The sequence below is a fragment of the Callospermophilus lateralis genome, chromosome 2 (genome assembly GCF_048772815.1).
Source record: "Callospermophilus lateralis isolate mCalLat2 chromosome 2, mCalLat2.hap1, whole genome shotgun sequence".
Classification (NCBI taxonomy): Eukaryota; Metazoa; Chordata; class Mammalia; order Rodentia; family Sciuridae; genus Callospermophilus; species Callospermophilus lateralis.
In genome coordinates this window covers 155,287,024-155,305,094 of record NC_135306.1, presented here as the reverse complement: position 1 = coordinate 155,305,094, position 18,071 = coordinate 155,287,024, and the positions used below count along the sequence as shown (strand labels likewise).

Below are 18,071 nucleotides of genomic sequence, written 5' to 3'. Positions count from 1 at the left end.
GGAAAGGTGGGAGGGAGAAGGATGGCTACACTCAGACCTTTTAGCCACATCATTTATGATCTGGGTGACTTGCTTCTCTGAGTTTCCTTTCCTCAGGTAAGAATGGGGATAGTGATATTGCTTTAAGAAAGTTGTTTTGGAGGTTCGGGGAAAAAAAGTATTAAGTGCTCAACTAATAACTTAATACTTATTTATTTTTGCAATGCTGAGGATCAAACCCAGAAATTATATGTCTAAAATCTTAGTCCTGTACTCATTTCTTCTGATCCTCAATTTATTACTTCTTCAAATTTATTCTTTCTTCTTTATACCTTTTCAATATTTTAAATTTATTTTTATTATAGAGGATTTTAAACATATTCAAAACAAATGTAATGGTAAAATGAGCCCCCACGTAGTCATTACCCAGCTTCAACCACCCGAAATATATATATCCTTGTTTCATCTTTACCTTACCCATTCCCCACTTTCTTCACTTGTAAAGTTTTTAAAGTAGATAAGTCTGACGTGCTCAGTCTTAACAAATGAACATTCCAGTGTAACTCACACCCCTATGAACAGATACTGAGCCTTTCCATCATCTCAGAAAGTCCACCCGGCCCCTGTTGTTGCTGCTGCCTCCAGTGTATTTCTTCCTTAAAGCAATCTTTCTTTATGTTTGTCTTCTGCATATTTCTACCTGTTACTAAGTTTTCAGCTGAATGATAAAAGTTTCAGGTTTTGAAATGTAGTCTTCATAATGGAAAGATAAGGATTCAGTGGTCTTAGTTGGCTAACTTCACTGCTCTGGGCCCAAGGTGGGATACAACATCATGGCAGAAGAAAGCAGCTCAGGACATGGCAATCGGGAATCAGAGTCCTTGATATCTTTTGATTGCTATGTCTTCACCTTTCCTTCCAGCTCTGGCCTTACTGGCCTCCTCTATAGCCTGCACTCTGATTGTCCAGGTCCAGTTTGGGGACCAGACCCTTGCTGCTCATCACCACCACCTCCAGTTCCCTCTGTCTACATGGCCTATGCCTACCTTGATCTCCCTATCTGTGAACACCATGAAGGCAGATCTTGAGCTTTCTGGTCACTGTTCTATTTTGTACTTGGTATAGTCTTTAGCACATGGTAAGTCTTAGTATATATTTGTTGAATAAATCTATCAGTCACTTCACACACATGACTTTGGTTCTCCACTTCCTTTCCCCATATTTTTCTTTCATTCCTAGAGGCCTCCGAGCATCCTCCATGTTCTTTCCCTCCTCTGACCACCTGACCCCATGCTTACCTGATCCTCTATCTGGATTGACAGTTACCTCAGTATTGATCTTCTCTTCCTTTAACCTATCCTGTGCATACTGTTAGATATATTCTTTTCAAGCAAAATGTTGATCATTCTCCTTCCCTGTTCTGTTGCCTAGCCAGCCATATGACTCTTTGTCTGAGCATACAAAGCTCCCCACCAGTAATTTAGTCTAACAGAAAGCACTGGCTCTGGAATCCATCAGAACTGCATTGTAATGTCTCTCTACTGCTTTCTTTCGGCTTCAGTTTCCTAATCATCAAGTAACACTTACCCAGTATTATTGTGGTGTGTGTGTTGCAAAACAGTAGCAGCTAACATTTATTGAGGCTTCCCTATGTGTCAGATATTATGCTAAGTGTTTTGTGAGAATTGTCTAATTTAATTCTCATATCAGCTATGTAAGGTCAGCACTTTAATCCCTGTATTACAGAATAGGAAATGAAGGCTTAGGAAGGTAAATAACTTATTCAGGGAAATGCTGTAAGTGTCCAAGTCAGGATTTGAACTCAAGTCTGACAGCAGAGCCTGTCTTCTCAGCCACTGTAGTAGTAGCTCAAGCTTGCATATTTACTGCTGTGTGCCAGTCACTGTTCTAACTACTGAGTATGAAATAGTAGGTATTATTATCATAGCCATTTTATAAATGAGGAGATGAATGCACTGAGAAATTAAATGGCTTGTCCAGGGTCACAGGGTCAGTAAGTGTGAAGCTGGGAGTCAAATCCAGTGATTAGTGTTTTAATCACAATCCTGTCCTACCTTGTTATGGTACATTGTCTCCCTATATTAGGAAAGCAGTAAATGTGTATTGGTGAATGAATCTATGCTGAATCTAATTTGGTCTCTGCCCAGATCTGAGTCAATATGTTCTCCCATTTCCCACTGCAGGAACCCTGCACTCTCACCACTCTCCTGACATGATTCTCTCCAGCATCACCAGTGACTTCCTTACTATTAATTCAGTGACCCCTTCTCAGCCCCCATCTTACTTAGACTCTCAACAGCATTGGAAACAATCAATCTCTCCTTCCTTTTTCAAATGATTCATCCTTCACTTCTGTGATGCTGCCTCCAGGAAGAATAAAGGTCTCCTCAACTGCCTCTTCTGTGTGCCTGTTTCCCAGGGTTTTGAACTAGATTCTTTTCTCATGCTATACATCCTATCTGATGGGGGTCTCCACACCCATGGCTTTCAGTTACCCTCCGATTTGTCCAAATATCTCCAAACCCGTCCTCTTTCTTAAGCTCTGGGCCTGCAAATCCAACTGTCTGGGACATGTCCATGAGAGGATTCCAACAGGCACCCCTCAAAATGACTTCTTCTCTTCAGTATCCTAGTGGCACCACAATGATATCCACACTGGGACTCTGGGAGGCAGTCTGGAGTCTAGAGCCCAAGAGCCCAAGAGCCCTCATCCACTTCACCTCTTTGTGTCTTCTAAGAGTCACGACTGATAAGCTGGACTATTACAGGTTAGCTGCACCCTTGGTCTTTCGCTTGCTTCAGATTCTCTTCCTTCTTCAGGCCTCCAGTATCTTCCTAGGACCCTCCCTTCACCCTCTCCATAATTTCTTCCTCTCCATCTTTTTCCTTCTCCCTAAATCTCAGACAACATGAAAGCATAGTCCTGGGAGCAAATTAAGGCTGCATTAACTCGGGAAAATTGTTTCATTCTAAGCCTCAATTTCCTCACTGGAAAATGGAAGCTGGAATTCCTTTCTCACAGGGTTGTTATGATGATTAAATGAGATACTGTCTGTGAATTGCCTGGCATGGGGCCCAGTATGCTGTAAAAGCTCAGAAAAAAACAACTCTGCTACTCAGGTCTGTCCTTAGCCTCTCCCTAGAGTGCCTTGTGAGACCTGTCCTCAAGAGAGACAGAGGCAGGCTCTGGCACTGCCCTGGCCACTGTCCCAGGGATATCCAGGGAAGCTAGTCTTCTTTCGCCTCCCACAACCTCCTCTCTCCCCCTCCCCTTCTTCTAACTGTGCTCCTGCCCCCGCCCCTCTCCAAACCTTTGGCCGTTCTTGTCTCTGCTCACTCTTTCCTCTGCAGTGCATATTCACTCTCCCTCAGTCTTGCTACCTCTCACCCTCCCATCAGAACTCTCGCTTCTCTTTCCATTTTCTTTATGCCCAGCTCTGTATCCCCACCTCCCTTTGCTCACTGGGGCTACCCTCTTCTTCTTCCATTTCTTGCTCCTCTGCCTTTCACAGCCCCCACCACCACCCCTGTTGTCCTCTGGTCCTGCCCCTCGCTGGCCCTGGGACAGGAAGTTGAGGGAGGAGGCCTAAGCTGTGCCAGCTCCCCCAGCCTGCTTTCCTTTCTCTACCTTAGCCACTCCTATGCTTCCTCCTGGAGAGCACCCCCTCCCTGTGGTCCCCTGCTCCTCCCCCCAGCCCACCTCTCTTTCCTCTCCCATGTTCCCTGTTGCTCCCAGGTCCTACAGACACACAGGCCAGAGATGAGGTTTGCGGGGAGGCTCTGTTAGCTAGGAAGGGTGAATTGACATCACGTTTCAGGCCCCAATGAACAGTCTTGCCCCTCCCCCTCCTAATGAGAACCAGCTGTGTTTCCAGAGGCCCAGATGTGGGGAGAGAGGGGGAGAGTAGGATAGAGTCAGAGGACCAAGTAACAGGACTGAGAACAGAACAAGGGCATATATATAGTAAGGCAGAAATGAGTAAGAGAAAAGATGTAACAGATTGGGTGACAAGACAAGATGGACGGGTTAGGCCAGCCCTGAGACAGGATAGGACAGATGTGGAGAGGAAGAGAAAAGAATGGGGAGGGGGAGAAGTCTTAGGGAAGAGGCAGTGAGAAACACTGCACAGATGGGAGAGATGGTGCTGAGAACAGGCTGGAGAGAGGATGAGACGGTCTCGGGAGAGAGTCTGGAGTTCGAGTTTGGAACTGGAAGCTGTGGAGCAGGAAGTGATGAGGCATAGTCCAGACAGAGGCCCCAGGGACCTAGAGGTCACAGCTGCAGCCGCAGAGCTGACCACGAGTGCCCCGGCAGCATGTGTGAGAGCACGCCTGCCTGTGGGTGGGTCCGCAGGCGTGTGCGCGTGTGCCTGCCTTGTCAGTCTGTACATACATGACAGCAGGCTTGCCCATGGTGTGTGCATGTGCCTCTTTATATAGGGGGGATTTCCAAGGGTGCAAATGTGCCTCTCCATGTGAGGTCCATGAGAAAGCGTCTTCATTTGTGTGCATACGTATGCCTGCATATATTGCTGGGGGGGCTTCGTGTAAATGAACAGGCAGTCTGTGTGTGAAAATGGGCTTCTGAACACATGTGAGGAGGGTGTCTGTGTATGTGCCATGGCTGTGTGTGAAAATGCATCTATGTAAGTCTTTCATCTGTGTCTGGCAGTGTGTGGGTCTGTGACTTTGAGCATGTGCCTTTGTGTGTAGGAGTGCACTGGGGGGAGTGTGTAATGAACAGGGACCCAGGTTGGGTAATGAAGAGAGCATGGAGATCTGCAGAGTTTGGGAGAACGGGCTGCTTTCACACAGAGCATCTGCCTGGGCCTGAAGTCTTCCTCTTCAAAGCTGATCATTCATCTGAGCTTTAATTTCACACTATTGATACATCCTTTCTTCCAGAAAATGTATTGACTGTGAACTATGTGCTATGCTTCATGCCACACATAAAAGTGACTAAGATATACCTCTGGCCCTTAAACAGCTCATTGTCTGGGTAGGGAGAGAAATAGTTATAATACAAAGAGTGATATATACATTGACCTCATTGTCCATTACTTTCTCTTCCCCCAAACCACTACTGCTTTCTCTCCATTGACTGATTAAATGAATAGGACTAACCTTCAACCCTTGACCCCTAATCCAATCTCTGGACTTAGATTCAAGTGTTTTACAGATAAGGAAAATAACACTAATACTGGACTCAAATCCAGCCCAAACTCCAAAGCCCCTGCTTTTTTTGTGGCCTTGCACAGATGGGAGAGATGAAAGTTCGAAGCTTAAGTGGAGGTCAGAAACGCACTTCCCTTCAGAGGACAGGAAGTCCTAGAGCAGAACAAATCTATAAAGACTCAAGGACAAATTTCTGTAGCTACATATTGACCAAAATGTCTCACGGTCGTGGGCTTACCTGTTTGTGTGTATGTCATCTGAGTTGGCATAACTGTGGACATTTCTTTCTGAGTGGTTAGTATCTGAGTGTGGTGATGTAGAAGCATGAAGCTCCAACCACTGATTCAGCACTGATTGTCTGCTCATGCTATTGCTCTACTAAATGCCAGAGAAGCAGAAACCAGCCAACACCTGCTACTACCCTCAAGGAGCCTCCAGTTCTGTGCAGGAGGCTCATGAATACATCAGGGCTGCAGTGCAGTTTATTGCTGATGTGTTGCAAAAGCAGTGGGAGCCCAGCAAAGCACAATGGGCTCTGCTTGGGATGGCGGAGGGGGTATGTCAGAGAACAACTCATAGAAGACACGACATTTAAACTGGGTCTTGAAATTCAAATAGGAGATGGCCACATGGAGAGGATTTTTAGAAGCTATCTCAGGTTGAGATCATACCACGTACAAGGCAAGGAGGAGTTAGGAAGGAGCATGCGACATTTAGTCTTAGAATGCAAGGCATGGTGGGGAAGATAAAGGTAGGAAACACAAGAGAGGTTGACAGGGCTCAGATTGCAAAGACACACTAAGAGGTTGGATTTTATGTTGGAAATCAGAAGTTCTATACCTAGTATCTATGAATCCTTTGAAACTTCAGGCACAAGTTTGTATCTGTGTCTATCTGCATTTCTTTTTCTGTGGAGAAGCAGTTTTCTGCTGTTAGTAATGGGGAAGTATTGAGAACCTTTAACCAGGAGTGGTTTGGTAAGAGTTGTGTGGCTCTCTGGCCTGGTGGAGATATCAGAGGGTCTGAGCCAGGAGGCAAGGGGACCAGTAAGGAGTTGTTGTAGGAGTGCAAGAAGATGACAATGGTTGGCCTGGAAGAGCAGCATTGTGGAAAGGGAGGAAAGGGCAAAACTGAGACATGTTTAGTTAAAATGGTCAGGTTTTAATGACAAAATGGAAATCAGATTGAAGAAAAGCAAGAAAGCAAAGACAGCTTCCAGATTTCTGGCTTGGACACCTGGATGGTGTCAACCTGGACAACTGTTGTTCATGGGAAAGGGAAGGGAAGAGGAAAATCAGTTTGAGGTGAGGTTTGGGAATATGTTGTGAAATCCAGTATTTTGCTAGACATGGGTCTCCATAGAGTGGCTTCAGAGCTGGAAATGGAGATTGGAAAGTCATTGGCAAATAGATGGCACATAAAAAGTGGTTGATACATTTTAACTGAGGCATGAGAGTAAATAAGATCACCCAGGCAGAGTGCAGAGAATGGGAAGAGAGGAACCTGAAGAGCCTCAAAGATGAAGGGGTGGGCAGAGGATGAACTTGTGAGGGAGACTGCATAGTGGACAGGGAAGCATGTGGAAGCAAGGCAGGGGGTGGGGTATTACAGTATGAAGCCAAGAGGTGTTCCAGAATAATCCAGCAAGAAGATTTAAAAATGACCATTGGATGTTGAACATGGAAATGGGTGGGAGCTTAGTGATAGCAATGTCACAAGAGAGGATGCCTCACTGCATGCAGCAGGAGGTGTGAAAAGAGAGAAATGGGGGGAATGAAACCACCTTTCATAGAGGGCAGTGGCTTCCAAATGTCTCTGTTTCTTCCTGCAGCTGCTTCCTTTCAGCCTCTGTTTCCATCTCTCCACTGATTCTACTCTTACTAGTCACCAAATGCCTCCTCTGGGTCTTTAGGCCTCTTCCTTGAAATTTAGCAGCATTTGAAACCTGTTTCTCCTTAGAGCCAAGGCACACTCCAAGGCTGGCTGTTCATCCCTCCCTTCCTCCCTCCCTTTCTTTCTTCCTTTCTCTCTCTCTGACCAATTAACTCTTTGTCCATCTGATAGTTAAGGCCAGAAAAGAGGCTCACTCCTCACTGCCTGCTTCCAAGCAGTCATTAAACCCTGCCTGTCTCCTCTACCTTCTAATCCCCCTCATATATCATATCCACTTCTCACCACTTTCATTTCTAACACTCATCCAAGTCACTGTCAAAGCAATGACATCCCCTAGACTCCTACAGGTACCTCACCATCTTATCTGAATGCCATTGTTTTCCAAAGGGCAGTGATAAAGATGCTCAGACAATGTAAGTCATATCATGGCACTTCTTTAATACTTTAGTGGCTTCCATTTGCAATTAGGATCATGTTAAAATCTTTAGTAAGCTTCTGAGTCCTGCCTTGTTTCATACTCTAAGTCCCTAGCTCTACACCTTATGTGCATCACCAACCAACCCACCCCAAATACTCTTACCCTTTCTAAATCTTGTTCACTCTCTCAGAATGCTTTCCTTCCGATATCCCTCCACCTCTGCCCAACACTGCATAACTAGCACCAACATCTACTCACTGTTCATCTCTAAACTTGAATGTCACTTCCTCAGAAAATCTCTTGCTGACTCCCTGTGTTAAGCTCTTTACATGTTCCCCTGATTCCTGTACTTCTCCTTCATAGCCTTGATCATATTTATAACTACTTGCCTAACTCCTGACCTGTAGCTTCATGAAGTCAAGGCCTGTTTCCTTTATTCACTGTTGTGATACCAGTGCCTCCATGTAGGAGGTGCTCAATGTCTTGTTGAATAGAGAGGGAAGCAGGGCTAAGACTAGAGCATACCTAAATACTGGTAGAAGATTCTAGCAGAGAGGAAAAGGTTGACAATTCAGGCAGGGCTACCAACTCCATGGTTATTGAGCCTGAAAAAGGTATTAGTTCCGGATGACAGAAAATAAGAAAGGATTGACTAAATCTTTAAGTCTAGAGATAGAAGAGAATTTGTGGGCATCAGACCTGAAATATAGGAAGCAGAGTAATCTGAGAGGGCTCGCGGTAGGATGAAGACTTGTGAGGGCAAAGACTGGAGAGACCTTGAGGAATCCCAAAGCACAGGTTCCTGGGACTGGAGATGGGTATGTGGCAGCATGAGAGTCCTGCTGGAGAATGTCTGCATTTTGGTATGACCAAAATGACCCACATCCCAATCTCTCTGGACTGTTGATTCCTTCTCTAATGACCATTTTTGTTTTGTTCTTCTCCTCAGTCAGGGAGCCTGAGGGCATAAGTTCGACCTGAGATCAAGCTGGGCCCAGAATCTGGCCTGGAGCAGGAGCCTCAGGCACAGCTGGACTGCCCTTGTCATGCAGAAGGAACTGGGCATTGTGCCCTCCTGCCCTGGCATGAAGAGTCCCAGGCCCCTCCTCCTCCTACCACTGTTGCTGCTGTTGTTGGGAAGTGGTGTGCCAGGCACCTGGGGTCAGGCTGGGAGCCTGGACCTGCAGATTGATGAGGAACAGCCAGCAGGCACACTGATCGGGGACATCAGTGCAGGGCTTCCAGCAGGCACAGCAGCTCCTCCCATGTTCTTCATCTCTGCCCAGGAGGGCAGTGGTGTGGGAACTGACCTGGCTATAGATGAACACAGTGGGGTTGTCCGTACAGCTCGTGTCTTAGACCGTGAGCGGCGAGACCGCTACCGCTTCACTGCAGTCACTCCTGACGGTGCCACTGTAGAAGTTACAGTACGAGTGGCTGACATCAATGATCATGCTCCAGCCTTCCCACAGGCTCGGGCTGCTCTGCAGATACCTGAACACACAGCTCTTGGCACCAGGTACCCTCTGGAACCTGCCCGTGATGCTGATGCTGGCCGCCTGGGAACCCAGGGCTATGCACTATCTGGTGATGGGGCTGGAGAGACCTTCCAACTGGAGACACGCCCTGGTCCAGATGGCGATCCTGTGCCTGAGCTAGTAATTACTGGGGAGCTGGACCGAGAGAACCGCTCACACTATATGTTGCAGCTAGAGGCCTACGATGGTGGTTCACCACCCCGGAGGGCCCAGGCCCTGCTTGACATAACACTATTGGACATCAATGACCATGCTCCGGCTTTCAATCAGAGCCGCTACCATGCTGTGGTTTCAGAGAGCCTTGCCCCTGGCAGTCCTGTCTTGCAGGTATTTGCTTCTGATGCTGATGCTGGTGCCAATGGGGCTGTGACTTATGAGATCAACCGAAGGCAGAGTGAAGGTGATGGACCCTTCTCCATCGACGCACACACAGGATTGCTGCGGCTGGAGCGACCACTGGACTTTGAGCAGCGGCGGGTCCATGAACTGGTGGTGCAGGCACGGGATGGTGGGGCTCACCCAGAACTGGGCTCAGCCTTTGTGACTGTGCATGTGCGAGATGCCAATGATAATCAACCCTCCATGACTGTCATCTTTCTAAGTGCAGATGGCTCTCCCCGAGTGTCTGAGGCTGCCCCACCTGGACAGCTTGTTGCTCGCATTTCTGTGTCAGATCCCGATGATGGTGACTTTGCCCATGTCAACGTGTCCCTGGAGGGTGGAGAGGGCCACTTTGCTCTAAGTACCCAAGACAGTGTCATCTATCTGGTATGTGTGGCTCGGCGGCTGGACCGAGAAGAAAGGGATGCCTATAACTTGCGAGTTACAGCCACAGACTCAGGCTCACCCCCACTGCGGGCTGAAGCTGCCTTTGTGCTACATGTCACTGATGTCAATGACAATGCACCTGCCTTCGACCGCCAGCTCTACAAGCCTGAGCCATTGCCTGAGGTTGCACTACCTGGTAGCTTCGTAGTGCGGGTGACGGCCCGGGATCCTGATCAAGGCACCAATGGTCAGGTCACCTATAGTCTGGTTCCTGGGGCTCACACCCACTGGTTCTCCATTGATCCCACCTCAGGCATCATCACCACAACTGCCTCCCTGGACTATGAGTCGGAACCCCAGCCAGAGCTGATTGTGGTAGCCACAGATGGGGGCCTGCCCCCTCTAGCTTCTTCTGCCACAGTTAGTGTGTCCCTGCAAGATGTGAATGATAATGAGCCCCAGTTCCAAAGGACTTTCTATAATGCCTCACTGCCTGAGGGTACCCAGCCTGGAACCTGTTTCCTGCAGGTAGGTAGACCCTGAACACTGTACTGTGGGCAGGGGGGATCTGAGCAACACAGGGGACCTCAGTAGGAACCAAGCCTTGCAGGTGCATATGTTTGTGATGACTTATGTCAGAGGGTTCAATCCTATCCTTTGAGCTCCAGAGCCTGTGCTAAGGGAGAGGGATTGTTGAGAAGATAAGAAAGTAAGTTGCAAAAGCTCAGGCTAGTAATTTGGCAGTTGAAGGAATGTAGATTATATATAAAGGAAAGGTTTCTTGCAGGGTCAAGAAGTGAAAGAAATAATCTCAAAGCTGTTCTGAAGGGCTGAGATGGAGATTCTGCAGTTCCTGTCCCCTGAGGGAGTTGCCAGCATTTATGAAGCCCTTCATGCCTAGTCCAGTGCTGGGCTATGCTGGAAGAAATCTCTGTCCCTGCCTATGGAACTGTGCCTTGATGGGACACGTGGGCTCAGAGATGAGGATGAGAGGTAGCAAGAACTATCTAGTGAGATCCTGATGTCCAGAGCAGGAAGGCCTCTCTGGGGAAGAGACAAGAGACCTGGACAGACTGAAGGAAGCACAGGCTGGCATCAAGTCAGGCCTGGAAGATGCAGAAGGAACATGAATCTTGAGAGGCAGTCTGGATACCACACTGCGAGTCACTAGGTCCTTACTTGGAAAGCAAAGGAAGTCACTGAACTTCCTTGAGATGGAACGGTCATGGTTACACACACACACACACACACACACACACACACACACACTTATTTATTCATTTTAAATAACTGACTTTTAATGGATCAGTGGGTGAGTGATAAATCATTCCTTGGCACTACACACCTAGCACTGTGTTGGATCCAGAAAACAGGTCCTAGGCAGGTTCTATCTAGACAGGGAGATAGACCACCAGCTAGTGCTGTAGCAGATGGCATATGATGTGCTCTGGAAGCCCAGAGGCAGGGCTTTGAAGAACTAATGAGATTTTGCCAAATAGATAATGTAGGGTATATGGACAGAGATGCCAATCCTACAGAAAAAAGGACTGATGAATAAACATCATGACATGTTGAGACTTAACAGGTTGTCCTTGACTGTTTAGAAAGAACTGGGTTGAAATGAAACAAAATAGTAGATGGGGCCAGATCGCCATCTTTGGCTTAGGACTCACAGGAAACCAATGAGGGGCTCTGAATCTAATGTCTTTTGGAAATATTGCTTTGGCTGTATCTTAAGTATAGCTGGAGGAGAGAATATTCCTCTTAAAAGACTCGTGCTTAAAGTCTGCTGGACCCCTGAGTATCTCCTCAGTGGCTGCTTTTGGCCTAGACTTCCAGGCTAGTGCCTGGACCTGGCTGACCCTTTGGCATCCAGCCAGACTGGATATTTGCCTGCCTGCTGCTGTCTGGCCCCCACCACCCACTCTCCCATGTGTTTACTCTTCCTCTTGGCCAGGACCAATGGGTTATTGCTTCCAAACGTATTCTCTCACCATTAGTTCCTAAAGCAAAAGGGCAACTCTCCAGATGGTTTCCAAGAGTTTTTACTATTAGTAACCATGAAGAAGAGGTACAAATGATTATTGGTGGTTTATAACTATACAAGGTCTTGACATTTGACTTATTCAATATACATTTATAGAATCTGTACCATATGCCAATCACTGTACTAGAAATGCAGTGTACAGTTATGAACAAATCAATCCTACCCCTCATCTCACATAGATTGTAGTCTAGAGCAGAGATTCATTTGCAAAAAAATAGATTATTACAATAAGAAAACCTCCATGGTGGGGATATAGGCAGTATGAGTGTTTCCCACGGGAAAGAACCCTTAAATGAAGACCTGAAGAATGAATAGGAGTTTATGAGGGGACCAGACAGGGGAAAGGTTCCAACCTAGGTGACATACACATAGAAGTGGGAGAGTCTGACTTGTTCAAGGGGCTACCAGTGGTTCAGTATCTCTGGAGTTTAAGATATGAAATGGAAGAGTGCAAAAATGAGATTGTGCAGGTAGGTCAGACAATGAGCAGCCAAACCAAGCAATGTGGGCTTTTTCTAAAGGGAACATTGAAGATTTTTTAGTACAGGAGTGAAATGATCATATTTGTTTTCTCAAATGGTAGTCAGTTGTTCATGACTTCGGGTAATTTTGCCCTCAGAAGAGATACTTGGCGATGTCTAGAGACAGAGATTGTCATAGCTGGTAGGATGTTACTGGCGTGTGGGGGATAGGATGCTGTTAACCATCCAATAATGCGCACAACATCCCCAACAATAAAAAATCACCTGGTTTAAAATGTCAGTAGTAGTACCAACATTGAGAAACTCTGTGTAGAGTAGAGGTTGGAGGGTAGGACACCTATGAGAAGGGAATTACAATAGTCCAGGGAGTGTTGACTTAGGCCTAATCAGGACAGTGATAATGGCAATGGGTAGGAATAGACAAATAGTAGAAATGAGGACTTACTGAGTCCCTGGCTGATTGATATACCAGGTGAGGAAAAAGGAAAAACTGATTTCTGGCTTGAGCAACTGTGTAGATGGAAGAGTCATTAGGGCAGGTTTGGAATGATCACGAGTTTAGTTTTGGATATGCTGGATTTAAGGTGGCTGTGGGACATCCAAGTGGAGATGTTGAACAGGCATCTGGATATACACATTTGCAGTTTAGGATAGTTGTCCAGACCAGAGAGAAAGGATCGATGATATCTGAAGCCAGGCAAGTGAAAGAGAAAACTGAAGAGAGTATGTAGGATGAGAAAAGGCCAAGGAGCAATTTCAGGGAGCATCAGTATATGACAGCAAGCAGAGTAAGAGGAGATGAAGAAGGAATGGAGGATGGTGAAACAGTGAGAAAAGGAGGAGGAGAATATAGTGTCCAGAAATCAAAGTAGGAAATGCACCTAGAAAGGAGGTCAGGATGGACAGATGCAGTGAGTTAAGAATCTAGTAGGAATTGGAGAGAGTTCACATATAAGGGTCTTTCTTCTTGAAATAGTGCATCTGGTAAAGAGCCAGGGATTGGGTGGAGACAGAGGAGAGGAGTGAGGTTTATTACAGCATTTGGGGCAGCCTGGGAGAGGGAGCTGACCAAGGTTGGACTGAGAAGCTGAGCTGAGAACCCACTGAAAAAGGAGATTGTGTTTGCTGTGAAACCTCCAAGCAGGAGCTGTACAGGTCAGGAAATTCACTTCTGCCTTGGTCATTTCCAGTCAATGCCCCTGTGCCTTTGGGGGTCACTTCCAGACAACTTCCCCTGACCACTGTTTATTGCTTTCTTCCTGCTGCGAGTCAGAGGGCAAAGGTCTTTAACAGCTTCTAAAGATGGTGCCACAGCTGTGCTGCTGCCCACAGGGATTGATGCAGGGGGAAGTCTGTCTCCTGGGATATCCGGGCCCACAGCCACAGTTAGAGTAGGAACTGTTTCCAGGGTTCAGCTGTAGCAGGGTTTTAGTGTCTCCAGGAAAGTAAACAATGGCACAGATCACTTCTTTCGGGGCCTGGGCAACAATCAGTAATCCTTGGCCAGCTTTCTCTCTGAGCACATTTTCTGGCTGAGAAAGGGAACGCTCCATCTTCCTTTTGCAGCATATCATGACCCTGAGGTCCTTCTACTCACAAAGAGCACTTTGTCATAGCCTGCAGCAGTCAGCACCAGCTAACTCACAATTGAGGGCCTAATGTGGACCCAGTGTAAAAAACTTAGTATGAAAGAAGGTTTTGTTACAATGCAGTCTATCAGAATGTCCATTTTCTCAATCAATGAATACACATAGGGCACCTATTGTGTATTTGGCCCTATCATAGGCAAAAGGTGCATGAGCCACACGGATAAATCCATGGAGCAGACCCTATAGTGACATCAGATCTCAGTGTGTAATGATCAACTCAATAAAGATTAGACTCATAATTTCAATCTTAATAATATATGGGTCGGTCAGTTCTCCGTTCAGGGAGATTAGGACATTTGGTGAGGGTTATTAATTTCTGTGTGAAATTTAAGGTTCCAGCCCTCAGCACTTATCTTTGTAGGTACAGTTGGTCCTTGTTATTTGCACACTCACTTATTCTCTAAAATATATTTGTAACTCCAAAAATCAATACTTGGAGCCCTTTTGCAGTCATTCTCAGACATGTGCAGAACAATGAAAAATTTGAGTCAACCAATATGCACATGCCCAGCTGAGTTTGAAAAAGTGATGCTTTGCCTTTTGTTTTAGCTCCTGTATAAGTTAGACCTCAAAAACATGTCTACTTTTTGATTTTTAATTAATGCTACTTTTTGTGTGTGTGTGTGGTTGTGTGTATGAGAGAGAGAGAGAGAGAGAGAGAGAGAGAGTGTGTGTGTGTGTGTGTGTGTGTGTGTTTGCTATTCCAAATGCTCTCTAGGCATAGTGCTGGAGTACTATCTAGTATTCCTAGGCATAAGAAAGCTTTGATGTGCCTTACAGAGAAAATGCATGTGTCAGATAAGTTTATTCAGGCAGGGGCTGGGATTGTGGCTCAGCGGTAAAGCACTCGCCTAGCACATGTGGGGCCCTGGGTTTGATCCTCAGCACCACATAAAACTAAATGAATGGAATAAAGCTATTGTGTCCAACTACAACTAGAAAAGTAAATTTTAAAAAAAGTTTATTCAGGTATAGTTATAGTGTTAATGGCTGTGAGTTTAATGTTAATAAATTGTCTTTAAACAGAAACACACATCAAACAAGGTTATGTATTGACCATTTAACAAAAGAGTTGTGACCAGAGACTCTCAGGAACCTACCACGTGGTGAGGTCTGGGCTGGGAACAGGTTTTGGTCCACTTACCTTCTTCTAGCCAAAAAAATGGGGCCTCACTCACCCTATCCTCTCCTCAGGTGACAGCCACCGATGTTGACAGCGGCCCATTTGGCCTCCTCTCCTATTCTTTGGGTGCTGGACTTGGGGCCTCTGGGCCTCCTCCGTTCCGCATTGATGCCCATAGTGGTGATGTGTGCACAACCCGGACCCTGGACCGTGATCAGGGGCCCTCAAGCTTTGACTTCACAGTGACGGCTGTGGATGGGGTGAGTAGGCAGACCTTGGGAAGGGAAAGTGGAGTAGAGCACTCACCAGGGCCAGGAAGGGCCCACCTGACCTATGGTTGCATGTCCCACCAGGGAGGCCTCAAGTCCATGGTATATGTGAAGGTGTTTGTGTCAGACGAGAACGACAACCCACCTCAGTTTTATCCATGGGAGTATGCTGCCAGTCTGAGTGCTCAGAGTACACCAGGCACAGCTGTGCTAAGAGTGCGTGCCCACGACCCTGACCAAGGACCCCATGGGCGACTTTCCTATCACATCTTGGCTGGCAATAGCCCCCCACTTTTTGCCTTGGATGAGCACTCAGGTAAGGATCCTCCCATTACCAGGACCTGGCCCCAGGCTCCTCTCCCCAGTAAATGTTGTATTGCTTTCCCTTCCAAAACACTTCCCTATTCTTTCCTTATGTATCTCTGATTCTATCCCTTCTTTAGGGTTGTTGACAGTAGCCTGGCCTTTGGCCAGACGGGCTAATTCTGTGGTACAACTGGAGATTGGAGCCCAGGATGGAGGTGGCCTACAGGCAGAACCCAGTGCCCGAGTCAACATCAGCATTGTGCCTGGAACCCCCACACCACCAATATTTGAGCAACTACAGTATGTTTTTTCTGTGCCAGAGGATGTGGCACCGGGCACCAGTGTGGGCATAGTCCAGGCACACAACCCACCAGGTATGATTTAGCATTATACGCACTTGGTGCCACATTCAGATATCCCAGTATAGCCCTCTAACACCATCTCAAGGTGCCCTACAGTATCATACTATAGATAGCCCCAATAATAAACACTATGGAACATGAATACCACCTTAGTGCCAATCAACTTCTCTGCCAGTGCCTGCCTCTCTTCTTAATACTTTGAAAAATATACGTGTGGGTACCATTCAACTCTTCTTGGGATCAGAGTCTGGGAGCTGACTCAACAGGTGCCCCTCTGACCTCTTTCCTGACCCTTCTCTCCTCCTCCCTAGGTCGCTTGGGGCCTGTGACCCTTGCCTTATCAGGCGGGGATCCCCGGGGACTCTTCTCCCTAGATTCGGCCTCAGGGCTGTTACAAACACTTCGCCCTCTGGACCGGGAGCTTCTGGGACCAGTGCTGGAGCTGGAAGTACGAGCAGGCAGTGGAGTGCCCCCAGCTTTCACAGTAGCTCGGGTACGGGTACTACTGGATGATGTGAATGACAACTCCCCTGCCTTCCCTACACCTGAAGACACGGTATTGCTGCCACCAAACACTGCCCTAGGGACTCCCATCTATACCCTGCGGGCTGTGGATCCTGATTCAGGTGTTAACAGTAGAGTCACCTTTACCTTGCTTGCTGGAGGTGATGGGGCCTTCACCGTGGACCCTACCACAGGTCATGTACGGCTTATAGGACCTCTGGGGCCCCCAGGGGGGCCAGCCCATGAGCTGGAACTAGAGGCCCGGGATGGGGGCTCCCCACCACGCAATAGCCACTTTCGACTTAGGGTGGTGGTACAGGACTTGGGGACCCGTGGTGTGGCTCCCCGATTCGACAGCTCTGTCTACCGTGTGGACCTGCCCTCTGGCACCGCCCCTGGAACACAGGTCTTGCAAGTGCAGGCTCAGGCACCAGATGGGAGCCCTATCACCTATCACCTTGCAGCAGATGGAGCAAGTAGTCCCTTTGGCCTGGAGCCACAGAGTGGGTGGCTGTGGGTACGGACAGCACTGGACCCTGAGACCCAGGAGTTATACACACTGAAGGTAATGGCAGTATCTGGATCCAAAGCTGAGCTGGGGCAACAGACAGGCACAGCCACCGTGAGGGTCAGCATACTCAACCAGAATGATCACAGTCCCCGCTTGTCTGAAGAGCCCACCTTCCTGGCTGTGGCTGAGAACCAGTCCCCAGGGACCAGTGTGGGCCGGGTTTTTGCCACTGACCGAGACTCCGGACCTAATGGACGTCTGACCTACAGCCTGCGACAGCTGTCAGAGGACAGCAAGGCCTTCCGTATCCACCCCCAGACTGGTAAGCACTGGGACTCAAATTCTGAGACTCCTCAGCCTCATCCCCAGACTGATAAACACCCAGAAAGGATACTCAATTCCCAACCTAGATCCTGGCCATTCAGACCAGGAGTCAGCCTGGAATTTAGTCCTGGACTTCCCTCCCACACGCCCCAACCCCCCAGGGTCTTACCTGTAGTCCTCAGGCTACATATCACTATCTCATATGTGATCTCCATCCTGAATTCCCAGGAGAAGTGACCACACTCCAAACTCTGGACCGAGAGCAGCAGAGCAGCTACCAGCTCCTGGTGCAGGTGCAGGATGGGGGGAGTCCACCCCGTAGCACCACAGGCACCGTGCACATTGCAGTGCTCGACCTCAATGACAACAGTCCCACCTTCCTGCAGGCTTCAGGGGCTGCTGGTGGGGGCCTCCCTATACAGGTATGTGTAGTGTCAGGACCCTGTCCTGAAGAAGTGTGAGAGGGAGTGGGGTGCTGTCATCATTGTGATTGTACAAATTCTCAATATCGTCACAGCTCTGCCCTCTAGGCCTCCCTCAGATTATACTGCAGCCACATAATCTATAGAACTGTAGGGTAAGAGAGATTGCCTCCTGCAACAGGCATGAGAGCAAAAGAGGGGCTCTGCCTACACACTGGTGAGGGAAACTTGATTCTGAGTTTTCTCAAAAACAGGAAGGAGATAATAAGTTTTGTCTCTG

The 18,071-nt window shown here is 47.6% G+C and overlaps 1 protein-coding gene across 1 annotated transcript in view; it reads left to right on the top strand.

Annotated features, from left to right (window-relative positions):
- Positions 1 to 18,071, top strand: part of Dchs1 (dachsous cadherin-related 1) — a 33,807-nt gene that overhangs the window by 5,812 nt on the left and 9,924 nt on the right. Inside the window, exons 2-7 of the mRNA XM_076846791.2 lie at positions 8,436 to 10,320; positions 15,165 to 15,353; positions 15,447 to 15,678; positions 15,806 to 16,042; positions 16,342 to 17,367; positions 17,598 to 17,791. Coding sequence (XP_076702906.1) covers positions 8,533 to 10,320; positions 15,165 to 15,353; positions 15,447 to 15,678; positions 15,806 to 16,042; positions 16,342 to 17,367; positions 17,598 to 17,791 — 3,666 coding nt within the window. The 5' untranslated portion in view covers positions 8,436 to 8,532. The remainder of the gene's footprint in view (positions 1 to 8,435; positions 10,321 to 15,164; positions 15,354 to 15,446; positions 15,679 to 15,805; positions 16,043 to 16,341; positions 17,368 to 17,597; positions 17,792 to 18,071) is intronic.